Below are 26,396 nucleotides of genomic sequence, written 5' to 3'. Positions count from 1 at the left end.
CATGCGTCATGAAATAGACAGATAGAACTTGTGTAGCCTTGAGTCTCAGCAAGAGATGTGGAATTTTGAACCTACTTGTCATGTTCCCCCTGTCTTCTTGATGTCATCCTTCTACCCTCCAATTCAAATTACTGTAACTTTATTTACAATACTACAATAATTTACAGTTGTATGCTTTTGACCAAGAAGGCTTTTTAATACAACGCGATTATTTCTCACTTTCAAGACCAAAGGGACAGCCTCTTTATTTGTTTTTTATTCCCCTCCCCCCTTTTTCTTTCCCCCATCTCTGCCCTTTTAATGCCCTCGATATTTAAATACCCCACCCAAAACACACACTTACACCCAAGTACCTACACATACACACATGCCTACACACTCATGTCCCCCATCCCCATCCCATCCTCCCAGGCAAGCATTTTAATGTGAGTTTAGTGAACAAGTTGCAAAGGATACTTCATTCTGAAGAGCTCTGCTCTCCACAGCCGAAGAAAGGAAGGAGGTTGTTGTGCGTGAGTGTGTTGTCAGTGTGTATGTGTTCAATTGTGTGTTGGAGAGGAAGAATGCAGAAGGGAAGAGTGCTCTAAAGGGGGTAAGGAGTAAAGAAATGGGGTGCTTGTGGCTGAATGGGGGTTGCCAGGGCTTTGCTGAATGCAGTTTTCCAGCAGCTTGTTGTGATCCCCAGGGAGAGGAGTGCAGTGTTAAAACGGTCTGTGCGTGTGTGTGTGTGTGTGTAATGGGGAAAAAGAGTCAGAGCAAGAGAAAGGGATTTATGATATGGATAGTTTGGCAAGGTGACAAGAGACAATAAGAGCAATGCCAGGAGCACCAACAAGAGACCCCGACCCCGACTGAGGGATCTAATTGGAGAATGGAAAAAAAGGATTAAACCCCACACAGACCCCACAAAGGCAGCATTAATGTTCACAATTACAGTGCCAACACCCCCCCCCACCACCACCACCACCACCACCCCCCTCCAAGCACACATACTGAAACTTTTTCTATAGTCACAGAGTAGCTCTTTCACTTTCCTTAGCATATATTTTCTCCACAAAACCCTTCTTATCCTCTTTTTCAGTCATGTTTTTTTTTTATCACATTCCTAAATTTATGTGCCATCATAAAACCACGTTTGCCCCCCCTTCCACAGTGCCATTGTCTGATTTGTCTCTTAAACCCCTCTTTAGCACCCAATTTGCCACATTTTTCTTGCATCCTCTGCTGTAGCAAATGGTACATTGTACTCTTGCAGGTTGGCAAGAAGAGGAAAGAAACAGCGTGAAGGAAGAAAACAGCAGCAGCTCTCACTGCTGTCTCCATGGTGAGACTGCTGACCTGGCAGTCTGCCCCCCACGCCCATACCCCTCCCGTCCCACCGATACCCCTCTCTTCCCCCTTAGCTTGGCTTTGACATGCTAAAATATAGAGAATGAGAGACTTGACTGATTGAGAAGAACTCCCTTCAGACGTGGCGTTAAGCATGTTTCAGCCCAGTTGCTTGTACTTTCAAGTGGTGGAGAGTGCAGTTCTGTAGCCTGGCATATCTCGGAGACAATCATGAACTCACTGGGTTAATGATTTCTCCAATGTCTGACACTCACCTCTGCTAAGCTGTCTGCCTTAATGTTTGTCTTCGCTGCAGGCTCTGAAGTCACTCCTATATTTGAGTTAGACTTTTCTCTGCTTCTCTCCTTCCTTCAGTCACTCTTTCCGGCCGTCAATACCCTCCTCCCCCTGCTCCTGTCAGCATGTGTTGATATCTCTCCCGCTCACTCAGTGCTGAGTGTGGTAGATGAGTGACTGAGGGAGACGGAGAAAGACTTAAAAGCCCAAAAGCTGGATTTGAAAAGAGCTGTCAGAAAGTCAGGTTAAAGTGGGAGATCGAGAGGAGAAAAGTGAAGAAAAAAGGACTTGCAGAGGCAAGAAGACAGGGTTCAGTCCCGGAGCTGCCCGACAGTCGAGGAGGAAGGCGAGGGATTTTAGGGGGAGGGGTGGCTGGGGGAGTCAGAGGGGAACATGCTGGCTCTCTCCTGAAGTGTCAGAGTCTACAGAAGGGCTCTGGAAAAAGGAGAGGGAGTGCTACAGCTAGTCTGGAGTCTGTTCTGCCATGTGGGAATGGATGTAATATGAGGCACTGCTCATTTTTTCATTACACACTTTGAGCTGTTTGGATAAAGGTTTTCTTCAGCATCAAAAGTCATGGATTCTGACTCAGACTCTCCTTTCAACTACTCCTGGCCTTCATTTCCCAGGATGAGGATGCGTAGGAAAACAGGAAAAAAAGGTAACAGAGCGGTAATTAATGTGAAATGTGTTCATTCACGTTGACAGTTGTGCGAGTTGCCATTATTGTTGGCACACTCGCTTTTCACCTCACGGTCAAAACTGACCTTGAAATGTTTCTGGCATGTTTATGTCTGCTGCAGAGTTTGACAGACGTGTACGTGGATTACTTTGGAGAGAAGCTGGAGGAGCTGCAGATTATGCAGCTACTCCATGTTTGAGATGGCAAATGCCCTCTTGGTAGATAAGTTTCACCATTCACTGTGGAACAATAAAGTTAAAATTAGACTATTCCCATTACACAGTCTTACTCACAGGCCTCGGCTGCAGCACCGGGTCAGTCAGAGTTAGATAGCTACATCTTTGGCAGTGATGTAACCTGATATGTGACAATGTATTGGGGAATGTCAGATGTCCACTCGAGGCTGATTGAGTGTTTCAGGGCTTTCAACATCTTCCGGCAACGCTGTTATGTGCATGACTGAGGCTCCCTTAGCAGTTGTTGCTGTTGGGGTGCATTGCTGAAGGGAAGTTTAATGCCTCTTCGTCAGCTTATAAGATCATACAGTTGTCTGGAAGTGTCACTAAAAGTTTTGTTGAAGCTGAGATTTAGTGATTTATTATAATCATCTGAACCAAATTCAAGTGAGCACCAGTGCTTTAACCTGGCATGCATGTTTACTGTCTCATTGACGGTCATGGGAGAGCTGAAGTGGCTGCTGAAGATAGTACAAAATTAAACTCTGGTGGTTAAAAAGCTTATTGCTTGTGTGCAAGTGACTGTGTGTTTGTTGGAAGGAGAGAAAGACACAGAAGAAGATCTTGTTACTGCCACGGCTGTGTCATGGCTTTACTCCAGTGGACTTTTCCTCATATTTCACGTAGACCTCTGCAAGATTAACCATGTTATTGCTTCATAATTGTGACTGACATCAGCAAATATTGTACACTCTGCCTGTTTGGGCTCCTCCACCTCAAAGCAGAAACAGTGGCACCGCGTAAACTTCTCTAACTGACTAAATATTCTTCAACTGGATGCAGACACCATCAGTAGTTGGCTGTGCGACAATGCACGTGCAAAGTGAAATGTGATTTCAGGTGTGCACAGCTGCAAGTTTATTTCTACACTTCAAGAACGGATCACTGCTCAGTCTGGCTCTACTTTTTCCTGGATGGCTTTGGCTGGTTGATGCACCAAAATGTAAACACAATGGGTATGTGATGCTTGGACGGGAATGTTTGACCGCAGGTGTCATAACTCAGACTGCTTTTGTGGATTTTGGTGGACAGTCGCTTTTATGATTTAAGCAGTCTGAACCCTGGAGTTGAATAATTACCTCTCTCCCTTTAGAAGGTAAAAACACATCTGTTGTGATTCTTTTTGACCTGGTTTGTTATTTTGATCCGATCCTAATATCTTTCAGCCATCTCCAAAGTGGCAGTTGTTTAGAGCCGTGGTTAAATAGCAACTTACATCATAAGAAATGACTCAGCTCGAACAAATACTTCTTTTATACGCATAATAAACCAACCCAGGTGTTTATACAATTAATAATTGTGTTTATCTTGAGTCCTTGGTTTTTCCCCTACAGCGTCTGAATGGAGTGAGCCTTGAGAAAGAGCCCTTGTGACTGCCATGCCCTACCCTCTCTCCATCCTGTCTTCCTCGATCTCTTTCTCCCAGGGGCGTGCATGGGTTGAAGGGTCACCTTCTGCATGTTTAACTGCCATGGTCTGGAAACCTGGCCCTGACTGCTGTCTTTGTCTGAGTTTGCAGAGCTCCTGTTCTCTCTTTTTCACTCTACTGTCACTCCAGCCACTGCTACTGTATAGGGTTTGGTCTCACGAAGGGATATGCTCTGAATGTCCCGCCACTCCAAATATATACCTTCTGTCAGCAAAAATCCCATATAAATAGCTCCACTCACCACTCTGTGTCCCTTAAAGCTCTTTTTTTAAGAGGTAACCTGTAGACACCTCGCTGTCTCAGCAGTAAAGACAGCTTCTCAAGTCTAACTCGTTAGGAATATGAACTCCCTGCTTCTGTTATTCCCCCAGTTAACTAATGTTAAACACAGATCATACTGTCTGACAGTAATGTTCACTGAAGCAGTGTTTATGGGTCAGAGGTGTGTGAATAATTGAGTCCATGGCAGCCAGCTGTGGCTTTGGACCTGGACCAGAACCTGAACTATTAGGCCTGTCTGTCAAGTCTGTGACTTGGGTTTATATGAAACAGTGTCAACTTTCAAACAGCAGGCTGACCCACATCCAGGCTCTAAACCCCTCTGTGGATTTAATGTTGGAATAAAAAACTAACCCTACGATACAAAGTGGAAGGTCTAAAGTGTCTTTGTCCATGTATGAGGACTCGGGTTGATACAGACTATATTGCTTTCATGTGGGACCAGAAGGGTCTGGACACTTTTTACAAGCACTTTGAAATGCCTTGTGTACGAATTGTGCTCTACAAATAAACTTGCCTTGGCTACAACAGAAGAGGAAGTTGTACCCTTTTCTTTTCAGTTTGAGAGATACTTCCAAACTTGCGAGCATGAGGAACGATGCGGAGAAATCTCTGTATATGCTCTGTTGATTCAACTTCATTTATATTTTATGTGGATGTGACGGGAATCATCTGGTGTCCTCATCAGTGTCTGCTTGACTCTGATGCCTCTCAGATTTATGGGACTTGCCGCCCACAGGAAGCACAGCCAATTGTTGGTCTGATTTACTCTCGGTTAAAAATGCTGGACATATCTTCTTCTACTCTGTTGTGCTTGCAGCCTCTAAAGGACAGATAAACTAAGAGTTTGTTTTGAAAGAAAACTTTTGTTTTAGTTGTTTCTGCAGGAGTTTAGGTGGAAGCAGCAGCGACGCAGACATGTTTTCGCTCCACTGACATCACTGGAAGCACAAGTTGTTTTTAACAAATGGGAAATGCTACGGAGGCCCTTACGTGCAAAATGCAACAAAACTTGGAAAAAAAGAGAGAAAAAAGATCATACCAATGATAAAAAAAAACAACAAACGAAAATTGACCCCAACTCTTTGTTTTGTTTTGCGGTGCAGCGTTTCTGTTATCTGCTCGTTCTCTGGCAGCAGAGCTTGTAGACTTTATCCTCACCACTGATACCTGATTACAATATTGTGGCTTGACTTTCAGATTTTGCTGTTGACATTCTGTCCATCTTTGTTTTGGAGAGATTAACACTTGTTAGGAAGCTTTTGCTACACTTATGCAATGAGCCGTCTTCAAATAAAGTAACGCATTTTACCTGAACCTGTCTCAGCACTGCACTGTAAGCTCATGGTTGGGGATTCAATTGAAAAGATGATTGGATGCGAGCCATTAGTTTCCTTTTCTTAAGAATGCTCTATAAATTGGCATTTTTGAAAATATTATTATCCTGTCTTGGAATTAGTTGGACTTGATTGGACTAAATTGACCTAAAATTGGCCTAAAATTGATTCAAATTAACTGAACTGAATAGGATTGCATTCAATTGCGCTTGAATTGAGCTTGTTTACTTTCTCTAAGCCTAATTTGACGGGATAGTTGCATCATTATTTTCAAAACACACAAACAATTATCTAGAAACAACGTGGATAAGCGTTACTGGAAAATCAATACTTCCCAGTAAAAGCTAAAGATTTGACTTCTGCCTAATAATTTCAGATGCTTAAAAGACGAAAGGTTAACTTTGGGAGTCGATATCAGTTTCTCAGAATTTAAAGCATAAAATGTACAGGACTGCTTCAGATGTACAATATGTGCTCCCAACATTGAACAATCAAACAGCTCAAAATTCAATGATGTCGAGACAGACACTTGTTCAAGAGGGTCAACTAAAAGTAGAACAGATACAAAGTGCTATGGTCCTAAAACCAGTATTAAAATGCTGGTCCCTGTTTAATTAGTTAGTATTCACTAAGTCTTTCAGAAATAACTATGCAAGTTGCAGACATGGTGAGCAGACTTCATAGTCAGTGGGGTAACGAGATTGAACAAATTTTGAGTTTGCACTGTCAGACCCAGTGAACACCACTGGAGGTTCACAGAAGTTTGAAAGCAGTCTGTGCAAATACCCCCATGCCTTTTAGTTCAAAAAATAAATCTTTCTTAAGTCTGAAAACGGCAAATGACCACGAAGTCTCACCTATCATCTGCAGCTTTCCATAAGTTACTTTACATTCAACACCAGCTATTGAAATGTTATTGAAAAATGGTAATGTACAAATTTCTATTTTTAACTTGATGTTTACAGGAGTTTAGTTATCATCAGATAAACTTAAACAATGCTTTACTGTAAATGTCTCCTCAAAGGCTTATTGTGGTGCATGCTGGGGCTGGTAACATTTAACTTCTTTGTTTATGTGCAAAGGTTTTTTTCTCAACTTCAGGTTAGAAAATAGCATTATGGAGAAGGTGTGCTTTGTAAAGAGCAAAATCCCCAAGGGAGATCTGTGTGTGTGTGTGTGTTTTGAGAGCAGGAGTGTTTTCCCGTGTTGATCAGCAAAACCAGGCTGCTGCTCACACTGACTCTACTGTGTTGAAAGGGGTTCCTCTCAATGCTGCTGTGTGCTCACCAAGAGTTATTTCCACTCACCCACTGCATTGAAAAGCAGGGTGGGGAAGAAACATGCCCACAGCTGTCCACTCACAACTCCATGCACACCCATTCGCATGTGTGTGCAAAGAGCTATTCATACACACACACACACACACACACACACACACACACACACACACACACACACACACACACACACACACACACACACACACACACACAATCATACAGTGTGAGAGTCTTGGTACTGAACAATGAAATGCAACTGCCCAGGATGTCTATGTCACTTCCCGTGTTTGTGAGAAGTTATTTGGTGTTGCTGTGGAAACCAAATGTAAAATTGAAATACCCACTTTCTGTGGCTCACTGCCTCTGTGTAGAGAAAAGCCAGTCCATCAGGGAGAGCCAGGCCTCGTCCCCGACTCTGGCTGCAGCTGCCAGACTTTCAGCGATGATACACGGCAAAGACCAAGTGTTCGCCAACGCCATGCTGGTCGACCAGGTGAGTCAGGCTAAAGAATATTGTTTTCTAGACATTGTAAGTATATAAAAAAAAACAGTGTATAGCAGTTATATGATTTATACCATGTGAATAAGAGACCTGGTTAACATGATAGAAAATGTTCCATAAGGGGAGCTACAAATAAGTTAGTAGAGAAGATTATTTTCATAGCTTTCTCACTTTTCTCGTCCAGGTAGATGACGCTGACATTAAGTACCGCTCTCCCGGGGAGGAGGAGGTCAGCCCTGTGTCCCACAATGACATCCCCTGCTGGGATTCCTTCTCAGCGACTCCCCTTGATTCGGGGAACTGCTCCCAGAAACGTTACCCATCGTCACCACATCATGGGCTGAGGGGAAGCCATGGCCCTGGCATGGACAATAACAGGGAGCCATCCCCCTGCATCTCTCCCCCCACTCCCTTTGCTTCCTCCACGTCTTTTCCTTCCTCTCCCCTGGCTACCGCCCTCCGTTTGTTCGAGGGAGCGCAGAGGCGTCAGGCACAGACATGCCCTTCAGTCTCTCCTTCCTTGAATCATAGAGGATGGAGCTTGACAGATGCGAGCCGAGGCCTGAGGTAGGACGCTGGTTCTTGAATTAAAAATCAAAGTGAAAGCTATTGAAGGAATTCAATGTGTCTGCCCCAAAGTTTTTTTTTTAATTGAATTGAGAAAAACAAGTTGTATTCAAACAAACTGGTGTTACTCATTGAGAGAATACCACCCATCAGTATAGAATGGAACTGAAAGCATGAGTAAAATGATAAAAAATATTTTAAAGACAACATATCAGATGCTGAATTTGATTAACTCTATTGTGCTTTTTTTTGTGTTTGAAGAACTTTGGGCAGGGTTAGGATACATCCCCTAATCTCCTCACAATACTTTGCTAGTGTTGGAAACCTGGGAAAACTATTTTGGCAGCTTTGAAAGCAAAATCCTTTCTCATTAAGAATGCAGCTGCTCAACAGTTTTCAAATGTTTTCAGAGGGCGACAGCTCTGGACTGGCAAGCCAGCCAGTTTAGTAGCTTGACTGTTTAGTACAGAGTCATGCTGTTGCAATGCAAGCAAATTATGGTTTGGGATTATTTGGCTGAGTTGAGCCTTCCAGAAAATGACGAGCTCAATTTTTTTGTTGTTGTCAAATTCAAACTGAAAATATACTTGATCTATTCTTAGTTCCGACTCTTGATATGTTTTCCTTGTGTTCTGTTCTGTTAATGTAATGTTTAGAACATTTGAATACTTCCACATTTACCAAATGTTTATAAAACAGGTTTGCAAAATTTGGCCAAGCAGAATATTAAACCATTGCACTGCTTCAGAAATATGCTATCCGGTATCGTTTGCCTAGAATATAAGCAGGACAGTAGAAAAAGGAGTTGAATAGGTGAAAGTGTGGAATAAGACAGGAAACATGTGCTTAGTTTGTGGGTTGGGGTCAGAAAATCGAGAAAAATCTTTCAAAAGCCTGAATGATGTTTAGATTAGTCCATGAAGACTGTCTGTGGGGACTCTTAGATCATGGGAACCTTCTTTCTTGAGCTCTGCTGAATCATGCACTGCACTATTAACCAGGATGTTATCCTCCAGTCTGCTTGAGTTTAGATTTTTCCTTTTTGAACTTCTGACCAGGTGGTGGCATCATGAACCTTTGACATCAGATCGAAACTCATGTGGCTATAGTTCAAATGTTGGTTGAATCGGTTTATTATAGGAGACTGAATAAAGTGAGTGTGTGATGCATCAGGGATTTCTCAAGTCTACCAGGTTTTTTTTTTATGGAAATATGTCTTATAAAGTATAGTATCTTGGCATTCTGCTGGGTCATAACCTGGGCATGTGTATGTTTTTCCATCTGTGTGTGTGTAAACAGTCCCAGTCTTGAGTGTGACAGCGGAGAGGAGGACATACTGGGACACTCCTACCCTTGCTCATCTTTAAGACAGAGGTCCATTTTGCGATCCAGCTCAGGAGAGGAGAGGGACTCTTTTGACACGTCACCTGACTTTAACCGTTCACACTCCGACAGCACGCACAAAACTAACAAGGTGCACCCCCCAACCCTACAATACTGAATGACCAACATGAAAAAATTGTTATGACTTGTTATGACTATATGGTTCTCAAGATAGTGATTTTGATATTCTCACTATTTATAAAAAAAAAAGCATTTCTACTTCAGAAAAAAGTGCTAAATTACAAGTATTACAACAGACACAACGTCCCTTGCAGACAGTCATTAGTAGATAAGCGCACACTGTCAACAGCTCAATAATGTGAACAAAAGGTCAAAGATGGGTCTGTTTGCCCTGCACAATTCTGCTGTTGGCCAGTATTCCTGAACACGCACTGAACTTGTGATGTCCTCGTTCTGATACGTTCCTCCGGTGAATTTTCTCCCCCAGAATTCCGAGGAGGCTGAGGTGCGTTTGCGCTCCTATTCCTACTCCTCTCCTAAAGCGAAGCCTTCACGGCCGCTGCTAAACCGAGATGCAGCAATCTCCGACCTGGAAGAAGGTGAGTGAACTTTAACCCCCCACTGCCCTACGACCTCTCTGTTCTCAGGAGCCAGCTGAATGGACAAATGGCCCACATGTCTAACGGGGGCGAGACCAGACAAGCATCATAAATCAACCCTAGCTCTACAAAGTACACGTGTGTTTAGTGTCAGCTCTGCTCTGATACAGCACCACTCGTGAGGGTGACTGTGACTAAATGCAAATGCACAGCATTAAGGTCATATTTTATTTTGTGTAGATGGCGCTTTCAGCAGCAGTGGTCGTTCTCTACTTCAGGCTTTATCACTTTCTAAATCCCTCTCTCGTCTCAACCAAGTTAGTAAGTACAAGAGCAGAGTCAAACTGCAACTGGCTGGAATAATCATTTTAGGCTGTATTTTTTTTGTAAACTTGGGACAGATCTGTGATAACCAAGAGCTGCACAATTAAGAGTCAAATTTAGTATCTTAAAACTATTTATGATCCACTGTAGCAAACATATTTGTACAAGACTGTAAAACACGCAGTGAAAAACAAAATCATTTTCCGGCACATTTTGTTGTGAAATAAATTTGGCAGAAACAGATTTTCAAATTTTTGCATAAATTGTGCAGCTCTTTATCTGTGGTCCAATGTAATTCTTGGGGTTGAGTGTCAGGCCGTGGTCTCAGTAAATAACATCATTTCAGTTGTCCAGTGATCAAAAGCAGAGTTTCCCACAGTTTGATTTTTTCTTTCACTTAATAATAAAATAATAGTTTCCCCAAATTGAAGTTATAATATACCATATGAGGGCTGACAAATGGAGGACTGAGGCTTTGGAAAAACGCTCAACTCCCGTAGATCAGAGTTCTTTCTGGTCTGAGGGTTCTGTTATGCCTCCATTTGGTCACATTTTGTTTTCCTCTTGGTTTTTATTTTCCCATCTTCTGTCATCTGGTTTTTCAAAGCAGGACACGCTGCTGTGTTTGTTCTGTCTCTGTTGGTGTTTGTTGGATCCAGACTTTTTTCTGGGATCACTGTGTTTGCCTCTTAACTCAATTTTAACAGGGGGTGTTGGTTTCTAATCCTGTCGACTGATCTACGAAGACTCTAAAGCCACATCTTCAAATTTATTGACTTGTATTTCTGGCTTACTCGTTATTCTTCATTACAGAACAGAGAGCATTCAACTTGACTGAGACTTCCAGAGAAAAAAGGTAAAATCATTGTGTCATTTTATGAGCTCACACAACCCCCCCCCGCCCCCCCACGACTGTGTCAGGTCCTGCTCAGATCTTCCTCCTTTTTAGGCATCGGTGTTGACCAGCGGTTAGAGATTGGCTCAGATGTAGCATGCTTGTGTATACATATGTGTGGGGGGATAAGTGTATGCGTGTGTGTGTGTGTCTCTCTTTAGTTTTGAACCTGTGGTCGTGGTCTTAGTGTGCAGGATATGACATACTTCCTTTTGAGGGTCTGGGGCCAGAGTATTCTCTGATTGCAACCTCAAAATAACCCTGAGTAAACAGCAAAACTCATTGCTTTCTTGGATGTCAGACTTCAGAGACATGTTGCTACTTTTTAGACCACATCAGTGATATTGTTGTATTTATCCTGGGTACAGATTTTAACAGTTGTTCTTAATTAACATTGGCTTTACTGTCCTACCATGTAACGCATTTTGCTGATTTTGATTTCCCTTAATCTTACCTCCATCCATATTCTTTTTACAGTCGATTTCATCTCGCTGCCTCATAAATTCATCATTTGCAAATGTTTTTTTTTTTTGCTAATAACCATGCATTGCTAACAGAGGAAACATTGTCGGTCACACAAGGCAATCTAGATTATTTTTTTATTACACTGATATAATATTCACAACACTCACCCGATTAGGCTCATCAACCATTTTTGTTCACAATAGACATAGATCCAATATTAACAAGATGTGGATCTGGTTTTTCCTGCATTTCCTGAAGTATCAGCTAAAACAGATGATAATTCATCCTCAAGTCTTATTGCTTTCCCATATACACATATCCCCATAAGTAGTTTTAGACTGTAATCGTAAAGGCTACAACATTATTTTAAAGTCTGAATACCCGATGAACAGAGACACGGCGACCTGTCTGAGGTGTTTTATATCCACGCAGGGTTTTGGGTTTCCGTAAGCGGGCCCAATCTGCAGAGGAGGAGAGCAGCGCATCACTCCAACATCTCACCCTCACAGAGTTCCTCAAAGAGTATGTCTCCATCAAAATGGCCTTAGAGACATGCATGTGTGGCTTAACTCATTCTAACCTCATCGTAAAACCAGTTTTCAGCTCATCCTTTAACCACACATTCTTTGCAGCTGCATTTGTTGATGTAGGAATCAGCAGCGCTAGAATATATTAACACTTTTTACATAAGATCATAACATAGTTGTAACGAGATACTGCATGTTTTCTTTCCTTTCTGTCATTATTGCCTTTAATCTAGAGAGCCCATTGTAAGTAGAATAAGTTGCTGTAAATAGTCGACACATTATAAATTGCAGTTTGTCAAGGTCATACTATAAATAGCAACCACAAGAGTCCAAAGTGACTCCTAAGCATGCCAAGCATGTTATTAAGAGTAATAATCTGTAGACCAGGGGTCCTGGAACACTGTCTGGATATTCTTTCATTCCGGCATGACACCACTGTTCCTGATTAGATTCTTTCCAGTCTAATAAAAACACACACAAAAAAAAACTAATTTCGTACAGCGTGCATGTTGGATTGAATGCTGCAGTCAAACACAGGACAATGTTAAAGGAGGAGCTTTGACAACTTCTTTCTGAAACATGATACAGGATCGAGGATGAGGAATGGGATAAATACATAATCCCATCTAAGGTCGAGTCAGAGAAGTACAAAGTGAGCCGGACTTTCAGCTTCCTCAAGAGCAGGATGTCCAGCACCCGCAGCAAGACCAAGGTGAGTCAGCACTGCAATAAATACAATTCTTGATGCCGAAGATTTCCCCCGAAATGTGTCTAAAAACGTGACATAAAAACCCTGTAGCTGACCTTTCAAAAAAAAGTCCGAGCTGAAAGGCCTCCCTGTGTTGTGCAGTAAAAGGTTTACCAGCTCTCAAATAGACCAGGTCAGAATTCCTGTGCTGGGGGGGCCTTTGTCTGAGCATGCTGCCTTCTTTTGGCAAGGGGGAAAATTCCCTCTCTTCAGGTCTTAGCAACAGGACACAGTGAAAATATTCTCTTACATAACATGTCAACTCCTCTCAACAAAGGCTGAGAAACCAAAACACGTTTTACAGTATTCTCATAATCTTACAAGCTCATGTTTGTATGTGCTTGAAGACATGTTTCCCTGCATGCTCTGACACACAATGCACTTGAACTGCAAAAAAACAAACACACACTCTTAGACTTCCTTGCAATGTTTGATCAAAAAACAAACATGGCTCTATCACACACATACAGAGAGAAAAAATCCTCCTAATGCCCCCTAAGGATAAAGCACTCTAACAGCAGCCGTCCCCATGGACCTTAACAAAGTAAACAGAAAAGCAGACTCAGAGGCCACTTTATCTCTACTAACCTCACTTTAACAGGTGTTTTGCAGCAAGCGGAGGGCTGCTATATGCTGCTCTTTTCAGTGGTTTACATGATAATGTGACTCTTATTGCAGTACATGTCAGCTAAATGAGTAAATCGACAATATTTATGACTTGCATTTCAGGTGAAGGGGAAGGAGGGGAAAGAAGGGAAGGAGAAGTCAGGATCTGCTAATGGACACCAATTTGTTCCTGTGACTCCATCTGGTCCAGCTCTCTGTGTGGCCTGTGATAAGTCTGTTTCTGGGAAAGAGCTGTTGCAGTGCTCCAGTGAGTATTACACTGTCAGAACTGTTGTCGTTTTATGTCCTTTGGTGCCTGAAGTGTTTAGGGTCTGTTTAAATCTTTTTGCATGTACTGGGATGATGTGTTGTTTAGTAGAAGACATTAAGTCAGTTTTATTCCGAGCGTGATGTCAGCCCTGCTCAAGAGGAGCAGGGCAGTTTGACGACCATCCGGACACTGAATCTAGAGATGTGGTAATTCTGTTAATGATCAGTTAATTTATGAAATTAACTTGGATATCATCTGTTTGCCTTTCATAATTTGCAGACTGCTTCCTGAATGTCCATAAGAACTGCAGAGAGTCAGTTGCAGCCTGTGGAAAGGTAACCTTCAACAATATCTCGTTTGATTTCGAAATCAACAAGCTTCAATCATTTCAAAGCACTTTAAAGAAATATGGCCACACAAACGTTTAAAGAAACATGCTGTCTTTGATGTGTAAAAAGTTATGGCACTTTAGAATTTGCTATGTTTCTGCAAAATTGTGCTCATAAATCCTTATTGAATTTTTACCAAAGTATATCAAACATGTGAGGTTTAACACTTGAAATAGGAGTCAGATGTTTTCATTCAACTGGGTAGCAGTAAGTTGGTGGGTACCCTGTTTTGTTATAATAACAGGGATATGTCAAAGTCTGAGCCTCACAATGTATAGTTGTTGAAGTGTACCATGGGAGAAACAAAGATTTCTGAGGACCTCAAAACAGTATTGTTGAGGCTCATTGGACTGGAAAAAGTGAACAAACTAACTGTACAAAGGTTGAACTCTACCAATCCACAGTCAAACAGATGCAGCGCACAAATGGAGGAAATTCAACTTAGACCACTGCATGCCCACGGAGCGTAATCTTCTAAAAGGTCACAAAGGAACCAAGCGTAACTTCTAAGTAACTAAAGGCCTCTAACACACTGGCTGATGCAACACTGAGCAACAATGATGCGCATGCCTGCGCTACGAGGAATAAGTTACTATTCTCCAATAACAATATTTTTTTTAACTTTAAATTATGAATACCAACTCAAATACAAAATGAAATTTTGGGACATTTGTCTTTGAACTGATTTCCAATTAAATGTGGGTCATTTTGTTAGACCAAAAAATAGTTACAAAAGGATAAAGTTTGTGCTTTGGAATGACTAAATCAAAGCCTTTGTCCAGCTGAATGTTGTGGAATGACCTGAAGCTTGCATCTGATGATGTTTTTTTAATGGTTATGTAAAAATACATGAAATAACCAAATGATAACAAACTTTGAAAGTGAATTGTCTACCAATGTCTTGTTGAATGTAGAATTTAAGGTATTTTTCCTTTGCATTGCTCACCCTCTCAACCAAGTTTTATAAAATTCAGAATTCTGCTGTAAAAAAAACATTTAATATTTTTTCACCATAAATCAGTTATGACTTGACGGGACTCGTGTGTGTTTTTATCTAGCAACATGCTCATATGCCACGTCGACATTTTCAAGACGCACAAACTCCTATGATATTTTTGAAGAATGACAAACATGAGGCTAAAGTTAGGGATTTAAAATTCAATTAGGTTAAACCTCTCAAATGGTTATTTCATGTTTCTTGTTTGTTCAGGGGCTGAAAAGTAGAAGGTTTTAGTGAATAGCTTTTAAATATCCCGAAGACCCTCAGGTTTTAGAAGGATTTTTTTAATCATCATCATAAAAAAAATATATAAATATACGTTCACAACACTTTCTGAACTGAAATAAACTACAGTGCATTGCTGTTTAATAAAGGCAGAATGTAAAAAAAGAAAAAAAAGAAGAAGGATTAAAAGCAGGATTAGAGGAATTTGCTCTGTTAGATCAGAAAGGAACTCCCATATTGTAATGAACCCCACAAACAAGGGATGTGTAACCACAATATCTGAGAGCAGGTTTTATATTGATTTTTATTTTAATTTTTCTTTAGACATAAATTGGACTCTAATACTAACTGAATCTGTCGTCGCTACAAGTGAAACACCTTGTTATGCACACAGACACGAAGATTTACCCATGTTGATGTCATTGTTATTATGTGTGTCCACTAGAAACAGCAGGAGAAGAATGAAAAACTGATGAAAAGCAAGAGCATGTCTCTCCCACAGAGTGAGTTAAACCGCCAAGCCATCAACACCATCGACAATGTCCTCCCTTGGTTTTTTTTATTCATTTACCTGTCCTCCCTTGTCATGTGGTGGATTAAGTAAGCCACTGCTTTTCATCCCCCGCTCTTTCTTGTTAAATTTCAACCCACCTCAGTGGGGGATCTGGTCTGGGTTGTGTTCATGTGTGAGTTTGTGTATGACTGCAGGGTTTAGTATTTATATTGCACTGACGGGATCATTTTGTCTTCATGATGACAGTGATAATGATGGTGATATTACAGTTACTTGTAGCACTTTTCTTAACGCCATTACAAAAAGGGATGGGTGCTAGAAAGACAAATTGCATGAAATGTTTTACATAAAGTAAAGGAGGAATTTGAAGGTAGCTACAGACTGGGTGTGTCTGACTTCAGTGAGAAAAGAATCTTACTGTAAAGCGTCGGCTGCTTTCACAACATATTGTCACAACTTAAGGCTGCATGCCCAGTTAGACACAAAGTATGATTGCAAACCCAGACTTCCAGATCAAGTCACAGTTACACCCAATAAATATATTCACATGTCACTAGAAAAAATGAATTATTGTGTTTAGTCTGACCGAAACTGGACTTTTTAAAGTGCACGTAAACATGTTAGTTTGATGCGTTTGGGGGTCAAACGACTCCCGTATGTATACCCTCAGCTCGATTCAAATGGGCCAAGCCCCCCACGCACATGCTCCGTAGTTCTATCTTTTTGCATCGTTTTCCGTTACTTTTGTTAGACAGCTTAACACATCGGATATTGTGACTGAAAATCAGCCCATTAACACTAGGCGTCAACTCACACTTGCTTAAGTAATTTCCAGACGCTTGCTCTACTCTGAAAATCATGATATTTTTTAACCACAGTGTCATCAAATCACCATTTAAGTAACTTAAAGACAGCAGCTTTGCAGTGAGTTCAGCTGCGCTTACATGTCCAATGATCTCCCACAGAGTAAGTTAGAAGCAACAGAATGTTTTGAATGTTTTATAGACGTCAGACATGCTTCAGTCAGTAACTTCATCCCACTCCCATGCATGTATGCTGGGATAAAGACAGTGGTCCAGTTACATGGCCAGGTCGAGCTGTAACCGGAGCTTAACTCAACTGTGCATGTGACCGTGCTGAGTGGCTGCACAGATTTTTAAAAACATTAAACAAACTCTTGAAAATATTCATTTTGGGAAAAAGCCTCCAAGGGTGAGACTGATTCCTCTTCCTGTTGATCTTTCCTTTAGACTCATCAAAAGAGAACTCTTCAGCCTCCATTTTCTCTTCACCTTCCTCTTCCTCCTCTTCAGTCGCAACAATGACCAAAGAGAAAAGAGAAACAGTTGCTGCTTTTTCCAAAAGCTTGTCCATCTCTATAGACAGCAGGTAGGGCAGCAGTGTGGCATATGTTAGCGGTATTTTGTGTTTGTCAGTTATAGTCCTTTAGATACTGAGTAATAACCTGAAATTGTATCTAATTTTATAGATAATTCAAATGTATGTAAATCATGTGATGATAATATGAGTGACTAACATAAGTCAGTTTGGCTTGAGTTTCTAGATCATGTCAGATATGAAATAATCAGGTTTTGACTTTTCTATCTCTAAATTCTGAGAAGAACATTCAACACAGGTGATCAGATCTTAAATACCAGCACAAGATAACAGCCCAATGCAGTTTCACAATCCGAAAAAGACTCTGTTTCAAAATGCTGATATGAATAAAACTGTAGTTAACAGAAAAGCACTCACATATTGTCAACAAGCTTCATGTTGTGGTTTCTTAACAGAGGGCTGAGTGACACAGCAGGGGTGGACAGTGAGAGCGCCATGACAGCTTGTGCTAACAGCTCACTGTGTGAAGAGGGAACACCTGTCACAACAACGCCCCCATCCACCGACCTGCCAATCAGCACGCAGGGTGAGGAACAAACACGTACACAATTTTCTGTACGCATCATTAAAGCAGTGATAAGGAAATGAGACATTGCTCATCCTTGTTGTTCCTACAGATACTGTTGATGCTCCTCTACTGAGTGACCTGTCGGCCGACCTGCTGGGACTCGAAGCCGAGTCATGGAGTCTTGTAGTCAGTCCAGAGTTTTGCAGAAAACATGACAGGCGCACCGTTAAGCGACAGGATGTTATTTATGGTGAGATCTTTCTGTCTAATTCCACTTCTTACATACAATCTGTGGTGGAGCTAAAGAATACATCTGGACTTTCTATACTTAAGCTTTTTAATTTGCCAAGCGGACAGATTTGTGTTTGGCAAAAGGCAATGCTTTGGGCATTCTAAAGTATTGAGCGGCATATGAATTAGTTTTTTATGATTTAATTGTTTTTAGGCTCTTTGGCTGATATGCTTCCATGAGTGTTCTGTATTCATGTTCTGTGTTCTGACTGTATGTCATACAGATTCATTAGTTAACAATTTATTGTACTTCTCTGTTTATTATACATGGAGTACCTTTTACAGTTGGGATTTTTTGTGCCTTGAACTGCTGCACTTTTCCTAAATAATGAAGCAAATCACATTCACCAAGTTATTGTGCTCTCCATGTTCTTTTGGCTTAAGACCAAAATTTTTAAGTGGCGAGATAAACCACTGCAGAGGAATGGGAAGCAAAAGGTCAAAAACTGCACAGTAATGGAGGAATTTGACACTCTTAGTTTTTTTTACAGTTACGAATAGATAGTTCGATGGAAACACTTCTAAAGATTATCTAAAATGATCATCCATGGCTCAAAAAATTGGAGTTTGGTTATTTTATGATTATGCCTGCAACCAGTCCCAAGGGGATCCCGCCTTTTGCTGGAAAACCTATCGACCACTCACTGAATTGTGCTAATCCTATCTAGAACAAACCGTGTACTAATTTCAGGCTCATGGCTTTTTTTTCAATTACTGTTCATTTTTTCCACAGATGTCTCTTTTTGGTGTGTATCCAAAGAAATGTGCTTCTGTGGAGCATGTACTGCATATATTACGCTTTGTGTTTTAAGATGTTAAATCCTCTTTAGTGCTGATAGTTGGCAAGAAAAGACCAGTTGTCCAATGAGGTTTATTTCCACTCTGTGGGAAACCTTTACACAACTAAACAGCTCATCTGTTCCTGTGAACACACATTTCCACCACATACTCGACTGCCCATAATCCACTGTGGTGCGCCTCTCCTCCTCCCTGTAGAGCTGATGCAGACTGAGCTGCACCACATCCAAACCTTGAGTGTCATGTCCGAGGTGTTCAGGAGAGGTATGCTGGAGGAGCTGCAGCTGGACTGGGACTGTGTGGCCCGGATCTTCCCATGCTTGGATCCGCTCCTGCACTTCCACAGGAACCTTTTCCGAGCATTGCAGGATCGTCGACAGGCCACAACCCAGATAGAGAATTCCCGAAATTACCTCATTGATCAGATTGGAGACATACTGCTCCAGCAGGTTAGTGTTGATGCATTCATGTGCATAAATACTCAGAGAAACATATCTGTACTCAGCGTCTAATGGTCTCCCTCAGTTCTCAGATGAAAATGCTGAGAAGATGAAGCAGGTGTACGGAGAGTTCTGCAGTCACCACATGGAGGCTGTTAATGTCTTCAAAGAGCTACAGCAACAAAACAAGAAACTCCAAAACTTTGTCAGAGTAAGCTCCTGTTCCCAGGACTCCTGTGTTTATCCGAACATGGCAGCAAAATGTCTCGAGCGAGCAGCTGATGTTCTCATTTTTGATATTTTTTTCTCATCCCACAGCAACAGAGCAGTAACTCTCTGGTCAGACGAAGAGGGGTGCCAGAATTTATCCTGCTGGTCACTCAGCGCATCACCAAGTATCCAGTACTGCTGGAGAGGATATTAAAGTACACTCAGCGTCAGTCAGCTCTTTTGTGTCTTTAGCAAAACTACAAATATATGCAACATTTAAGCTAGCAGCAACACAACTGGCAAAGCAAGGGGTGTTTATCTTCTTGTCTAAAAACATTTAACATGAAAAAATTTAACATGATCCTGTGTGAGATAATCTAAAGAGGTTTTTGTGTAATTTAGCTCTAATTAAAGCTATGTTCATTTTTTATTCTGAGAGCACCATAACTGAAAAGCTACACTGTGTGTTAATGTGCTTGTGTGTTTTTGTGCCCACAGAAGGAAGTCAGGAACACTCTGACTTGTCAAGTGCTTTGTCCCAGATTCGTGACGTCATTGTAGCAGTGGACCTGACCGTTAATAAGTATGAGAGACGTCAGGAGTTGCAGGAAGTGCTTGCCCGGCTGGAAACTAAGAGTTTTGCCAAACTAAAAAACGACAAGGTGTTTCGCAAACAGGATCTGCACAGCAAACACAGGGATCTACAGTACAAAGGCCTGGTCTTTTGGAAGACTGCCACTGGACGTCTGAAAGGTGGGAGTGAGATCAATTTTTAAGACTCTTTTTAGGTTTGAAACCGCCAATCTTCATGTGCCTGCTCTCTTGTTTTCAGACACTTTGGCTCTTTTGCTCACTGATGTTCTGGTTTTCCTACAAGAGAAAGACCAGCGCTTTGTTTTTGCTTCTGTGGTAAGCACCACTCATAACTCTTTAAAATCAGGGACCTAATCAAAATTAGGTCGTTGTTTAACCCATCCTTTTGGATTTGCTTTTTAAGGACCAAAAGCCTCCAGTAATCCCTCTGCAAAAGCTCATCGTTAGAGAGGTAGCCAATGAGGAGAGAGGAATGTTTCTTATCTCTGCGTCCTCAGTGGGCCCAGAGATGTATGAAGTTCACACCACCTCCAGAGAAGAGAGGAATGCGTGGATGAGGCACATCCGACTGGCTGTGGAGAGGTGTGTGTACGCACATGTGGTTCACATCAGTCCTACAGTATTTGTCCAGCTTAGAATCAGTGTGTGTGTGAGTGCATGCATGCCTGATTAGTGTGTGTTAGTGTTCGTTTTACTCATTATCTAACCAACTGGTCTACATGGCAGTTGCCCTGAGGAAGAAGAGGAGGAGGAGCAGCGAAGCGCTGAGACAGAGGAAGCCAGGCAAGCAGCAGAAGTGAAAGTTCAGAAAATCAACAAGTTCCAGGGTAAGAAACTAAAATATCGTATAACTACATGCTTTATTTTCTACTGCGCGAAACATGAAGAATCTTTTTATCATATGGTGTTTTTTTTTTTTTTTTTTTGCAGAAACATTGTTTGGTCAGGACCAGCGAATCTGCCACAGTTTGGAGGAGAAGTTACAGCTTTATGCTGAGCTCACAGAACTGACTCTCAATTCACCAGAACATGCACCACATCGCCATCTCCTGGTACAACCAGCACAGTACATGGACACTGAGACGCCACGTCAGGCCTTGTCATTGCTCACAGCTGCTCTCAGAGAAGGTTAGACACCTGCAGAGATGATACACACAGACAAAATAATAACAAATGATTACATTCAGAGACTAACGTACGTTCAATTTATTATCATGGACAGTCAAAATAAACCTTTAAAGATCACGTTGCCTCGATCGTGCTGCTTCACATTGTGAAACATAAGAAAGATCAGGCCGTACCTAACCCAACACGCCGCCCAGCTCCTGGGGCATTCTATGGCCATCTCTCGCCTTGACTACTGCAACGCTCTCCAAAAAACTGCTCTCCCAGCCTCTGCAGACGGTCCTGAGCGCGGTGGCGTGTCTGGTCTTCAATCAGCCTAAAAGATGATGATGTTGGCCTACAAAGTGCTTAATGGAACGGCTCCCATCTACTTGAATGCTTTCGCAAAGGCTTATGTCATGTTATGACTCGATCACTCCGTTCATCAATGGCTTGTCATCTAGCAGTGCATACACCACGCCCAAGACAATCCAGACTCTTTTCATGTGTCGTTCCACGATGGTGGAATGACCTACCGAGTGCTACCAGAACAGGGGTGTCCCTGAATATCTTCAAGAAATTCTTGAAGACCCAGCTCTTCAGAGAGCATCTGCTACCCTAGCACTTACCCTGCACTTCCCTACCGCTTCTACTGCACTTTCCCTTTCTGAAATTTCCTCAATGCCTGCACTCTATTTCTACACTGTCACCCCTGTCACCTCTGACAGAGCCTGACTAGCTTATTGTTAGCTTTGTTGTTAGCTGCATTGTTATATCCTCATTTGTAAGTCTCTTTGGATAAAAGCGTCTGCCAAAATGCATAAACATAAACTATTTATCTAAGGGTAAAGCATTATAAATATGCAAGGCTGAAAGGGGTTCAATTCTAGATTCTAGATACAGATTCTATTCGTCTTTCTAAGCTCCTGCAATATGTCCACAATCCGCCAAAACTTGTTTTTATTTGTTTTGTCTGCACAAAGGCTGTGATGACATCTTATTTTCACTTCATGATTATTATGGCCAAAAAGAATTCATGGTAACAATATCGTTAAATCTTTCAAGGGTTGTTTTCTTGGCAATTAAATTACACTCAAAATATGAGGTAAGAAACTTCAAAAGTTGTACAAACATCAGTCGGCATGCAATACTCTTGATTTATTCAGCTGTGATCAAAGCACAACATAATCATATGTGTATCTTCAACGCAATATCTTTATTTCAGTCTTTTGATATCATGATTATTTCAATATTAGAATATTGCCAGACCCCTAGACTAAACAACATGTTTTCACCACTGTTTTGTTGAGTGTTGGCAATGATTTTCTAACATGTCCCATCTTTGATGTTTTCAAAGTATGCAGGACGTTTGATCAGCTTATATTTGTGTTTTTTATAGACTTGCAAAATCACACCGGTGCTACATTGTAACTAGTAGATGCAGTCTAAAACATTTGTTTTTATTGTAGTTCCATCATCAGGAACAGTTGAAAAAAGAAAAATGTAAAAAGTGATGTGACTTGCCGCAGGTGTATCTTGTTGCAGAAAAGTTTTGACAAATATTTGCCTCCATAGCGGACAACCTGATTGCCATTCTTCAAGCTCGTGATGGCTTTTCTTTGCAAAGTCAGAGCTCTCCTCTCCGAGGGCCCGAGTGCTGCAGCTACAACAGCCACGGCAGCAGCATTCAGGGGTCTCCTTCTGAGCGTGAGTCACAGATTTACAGCTTGTGGTGTGTTCAACACTGCTACCCACTTACTGCTGTATCCTCTCTGATGTGACTAAATTTCACATTTTTCCCCACCCTCTCCTTGTTCATACAGCGGATTATCTGAGCACACTCAGCATGAGCTCCACCTCTCTTGGGTCAGACAGCGAGTTGGCGGGGTTGGACAATGTTTCGTGGAGCTCAGCTGTCGAGCTCAAAAAGGGAGACGCCAAAGGGACGCTGTTAAAGGTTTAACCACTTTAGTTCTTCGTGAGCAAAATGTGTTGATTGATAAATATGCAATATTGTTCCATCATAGTAACTCAATGTTCTTTAGGTGGCAGAAAGTATCCAGAGCCTCACTCAACTTCTCTACAGTCTTCAGGTGAGAGGAGTGCACGTCTCAGCTTGCTGAATGAGTTCATTTCTGGATCGAAAGGGCAGAATTAATATTGAACACTGGAATAAATGCATATATGAATTTGAATACACACAACTTTGTTAAGCTTTGGTCCACTCACAACAACATAAACCTAAACCTGAACAGTGTTAGTGAGGACCAAAGGATATTTATGCTAGAAATTGTACTCGGATTTAAAAAAAATATATTAATCTGATTCAAACCTTCAATGTGACGGTGATTATGTTACAAAATACTTGGTGTCTCCTCATGTTTGTAGGCAGCAGTGACCTTCCAGGACAGCTGCTATGAAGTCCATAAGCTCCTTCTCCAGGAGAGAGAAAGACCTCAGCTTCGAATCCTCACCTCCCTCCAAAGCAGCCTGGTATCAGCCACATGATATTCGTGTTAAAACAAGCATTTTTCTGTTGTGCAAGTTCATGATGGTTTTCCGGCAGAAAAAAATTCACTTCACTGAATCTTTTTTTCGGAATAACAGGTAAAAAGAAAAACATTTAAGAAATGTTGTGTTGTTTTCCAGGAGCAGGAGAAGCAAAGGAGCACTGACAAAGTGAAAGAGGAAAAGAGGAGTTTAGAGAGGAAGAAAGAGGATGTGGATGATGTGCAGAAACTCCATGCAAAGTTGAAACAAGAGCAGCAACGCTGGGACAAAGAGTGTGTGGCCAGAGAGAAACAACAGGTGAGCCTTGTGATTTCAATCTTTAAACATATGGGCCTCATGTGGTCACTTGTCTCTGTCTCTCTTGTTTCCATCCCATAGCAGTTTGCTCAGTGTTTATGAATCCTTGGCCATATGTTTTAACACTTTGTGGTTTCTAATTCTATTGCATTTAATTAAGCTGTAAAATCAGAGATAAAAAGAAAAAAAAAAGATCACTAAGTGATGCTCTAGATCTAGACAATCACCATCTCATGTGAACTAATAGAAACATACAGGACCACATATGAGTGAGAATATCGTGTCAACAGTGAAAAAAATACAGTAAATAAAGCCCAGAGGCCAGTCTGTTGAAAGATTAAAGCACATATCTACAGCTTAGTCTTTTATAAACATAGATAACCACATAAGCCTTGCATGTTTGCAGAGTGAACAGGAAAGTGTGCTGGAGCAGCGAGAGCAGCAGTGTCTCTTGGCGGCTGAGCGGCTTCGATACGAGCGTGAGGAGCTGGAGACCCAGCTTCTGGAGTATCGGCAAAATCTGGAGCGACTGAGGGAGGGCCAAAGGAGTGTGGAGAGGGAGAAGGAGAAGATTGAGGCCCAACAGAGGCTGCTCCAGAGCTGGAGACATAGCCGCCAGAGCAGCCTTCCAGTCACAATACCACTGGATGGATACAAGGTTAGCGGGGAGGAGTGACAGGAGGGTGGAAATTCATGATGACATTCATGATGACAGAGGACAGGGATAAATACAGGGAAATAAACCTTGACAGCCCTGCTTTTTTTTTGTGCGGTTTCCTCGCCCCAGGTGTCCACTCACAGCCGCTCAGGCAGCTTGGATGGTAACTGTTCAGTGTACGGAAATGAGGCGGCTTTGCTTGCCTCCCTGCAGCAGAATCACCGCCACCAGCCAATTCACAACAACAACCAGCACCAACATGCACTCTCCATGCAGAAAAAGAACCACGATGGGCCACTGAACAGCTCCAGCTACACTGCTAACCCCAGCCTTAGTGCCACCCTCTACAACAGCCTTAACACATTGTTGAGCCAGACGCACAACAAGCAGCCCCTGGATGGTCTCACGTATCCAAACTACAGTAACAACCACACCTGTTCCCGACCCCCGACTGACTCCCACCACCCATTCAGCAGCAGGGTCACCACACAGCAGGAAAGAACCAACAACAGTAAGACATGTATGTCCTGTATATACAGAAAATAAAGCATTACCCAAATTTCTTCTTGTTTTTGTCCAGCCTGCCAAAACATGATTATTGTCTTGAGAGTTTCTGTTCTCCTTCCAGCAGACTTCAGCTCAACACAGGACACGCAGTCTGCCGCTTCCTGGAGGTCAGAGGGCACAGATCACAGACTTTATAAGGAAGACTTCTCTTCCTCAGCCTCTCTTACCCCTCTCCTTCCACCACAAGCTTACCTCTCTCTCGAAGGACGAAATGGAGAAGATGGAGGAGAGGAAAATGTTGTTTACCTCTGAGTAAAGCAAGCTGCCTAATCTGTAACTGGACAAACAATAATTTATCTTTTGCTTATTTGTCTTTGTACTGTTGTATTTATCTAAATGTAATGGGTTTGAGTTCATATAAAAAGAATATCCAAATGTAAACAGACCATTCAGTATGTGCCTTTAGAGTGAACTTAAATGATCTTTTTCCAGTGCCATCAAACCATTGTGCCTTTTTGCAAAAAAGTTCTCTACAAATCAGCTTTAATGCTTATTTTCCCCCATGAAAATGTTTTTTTTTACTGCTTAGTTTATAATATTTGTTGCACTTGTTTGAAGACACAGGTACCTTTGTGTTACAGACACTTTGTGATCTAAAGAATCAAGAAATCGGGACAGAAATATGATGATGTAATCTTTCAATGAGCACTTAAAATAAAGTTTGAGTTTATTAGAAGCCAATCAGGCCCCAAACAATGTATAGAAGGTGATTATTTTTCTTTATTCCCCCCATGCAGATATTTATACGTGTTTGTAAGCATTTGCCAAACAGAAATATTCTGACATTGTTACGAATATTGAATACGTGTATAGTTTTATGAAAAGGCAACCAATGCACACAATATTAGAGGAGGATCTTATAATTCTACCAATTATTTTTCTCATTTCAAGTGCCAAAAAATCTTGCTATGATATAACTGTAATTCCTGTAAAGAGTGAGTTCATTGCTTTTTCTGATAATTTATTGCAGATAGATTGCTTCATGCACTGCCAATATTAATAATAATTTTGTTTTAATACATGATGTCTTGTAATCTCTTTAATCATATCTGTAAAGTGCCATGTTGATATTGTATATAAAACTACTGTGGCAAACATCTGTTCACAGTGTATTTGCCTTGTGTGAAAAACAGTATAGTGACATCCGTTTGATGTTCGAAAACTTCTCACGAGTT

The 26,396-nt window shown here is 41.5% G+C and overlaps 1 protein-coding gene across 6 annotated transcripts in view; it reads left to right on the top strand.

Annotated features, from left to right (window-relative positions):
* The window catches only part of LOC142382081 (rho guanine nucleotide exchange factor 28-like), a 34,193-nt gene extending 7,875 nt beyond the window's left edge, over positions 1-26,318 (top strand). Inside the window, exons 1-30 of one of the 6 annotated variants that reach the window (XM_075467555.1) lie at positions 2,019-2,287; positions 7,241-7,362; positions 7,556-7,938; positions 9,238-9,412; positions 9,770-9,881; positions 11,019-11,061; positions 11,998-12,087; positions 12,681-12,804; positions 13,570-13,714; positions 13,997-14,052; positions 15,777-15,834; positions 17,096-17,234; positions 17,639-17,769; positions 17,861-18,001; positions 19,039-19,289; positions 19,366-19,491; positions 19,599-19,716; positions 19,989-20,243; positions 20,323-20,399; positions 20,488-20,666; positions 20,811-20,911; positions 21,015-21,212; positions 22,764-22,895; positions 23,012-23,145; positions 23,234-23,281; positions 23,577-23,681; positions 23,838-23,996; positions 24,403-24,654; positions 24,784-25,174; positions 25,283-26,318. In XM_075467555.1, the coding sequence (XP_075323670.1) occupies positions 2,203-2,287; positions 7,241-7,362; positions 7,556-7,938; positions 9,238-9,412; positions 9,770-9,881; positions 11,019-11,061; positions 11,998-12,087; positions 12,681-12,804; positions 13,570-13,714; positions 13,997-14,052; positions 15,777-15,834; positions 17,096-17,234; positions 17,639-17,769; positions 17,861-18,001; positions 19,039-19,289; positions 19,366-19,491; positions 19,599-19,716; positions 19,989-20,243; positions 20,323-20,399; positions 20,488-20,666; positions 20,811-20,911; positions 21,015-21,212; positions 22,764-22,895; positions 23,012-23,145; positions 23,234-23,281; positions 23,577-23,681; positions 23,838-23,996; positions 24,403-24,654; positions 24,784-25,174; positions 25,283-25,473 (4,521 nt within the window). In that variant the 5' untranslated portion in view covers positions 2,019-2,202 and the 3' untranslated portion in view covers positions 25,474-26,318. Of the gene's footprint in view, positions 1-2,018; positions 2,288-7,240; positions 7,363-7,555; positions 7,939-9,237; positions 9,413-9,769; positions 9,882-11,018; positions 11,062-11,997; positions 12,088-12,680; positions 12,805-13,569; positions 13,715-13,996; positions 14,053-15,776; positions 15,835-17,095; positions 17,235-17,638; positions 17,770-17,860; positions 18,002-19,038; positions 19,290-19,365; positions 19,492-19,598; positions 19,717-19,988; positions 20,244-20,322; positions 20,400-20,487; positions 20,667-20,810; positions 20,912-21,014; positions 21,213-22,763; positions 22,896-23,011; positions 23,146-23,233; positions 23,282-23,576; positions 23,682-23,837; positions 23,997-24,402; positions 24,655-24,783; positions 25,175-25,282 lie in introns of those variants that run through there. The other 5 variants (XM_075467553.1, XM_075467552.1, XM_075467551.1 and 2 more) reach the window with 5 other exon arrangements.
* The last annotated feature ends 78 nt before the right edge of the window (positions 26,319-26,396 follow it).

This window comes from Odontesthes bonariensis, chromosome 6, assembly GCF_027942865.1.
Source record: "Odontesthes bonariensis isolate fOdoBon6 chromosome 6, fOdoBon6.hap1, whole genome shotgun sequence".
Taxonomy (NCBI): Eukaryota; Metazoa; Chordata; class Actinopteri; order Atheriniformes; family Atherinopsidae; genus Odontesthes; species Odontesthes bonariensis.
Note: the sequence above shows the minus strand (reverse complement) of the source record. Positions and strands in the feature narration are given on the sequence as shown.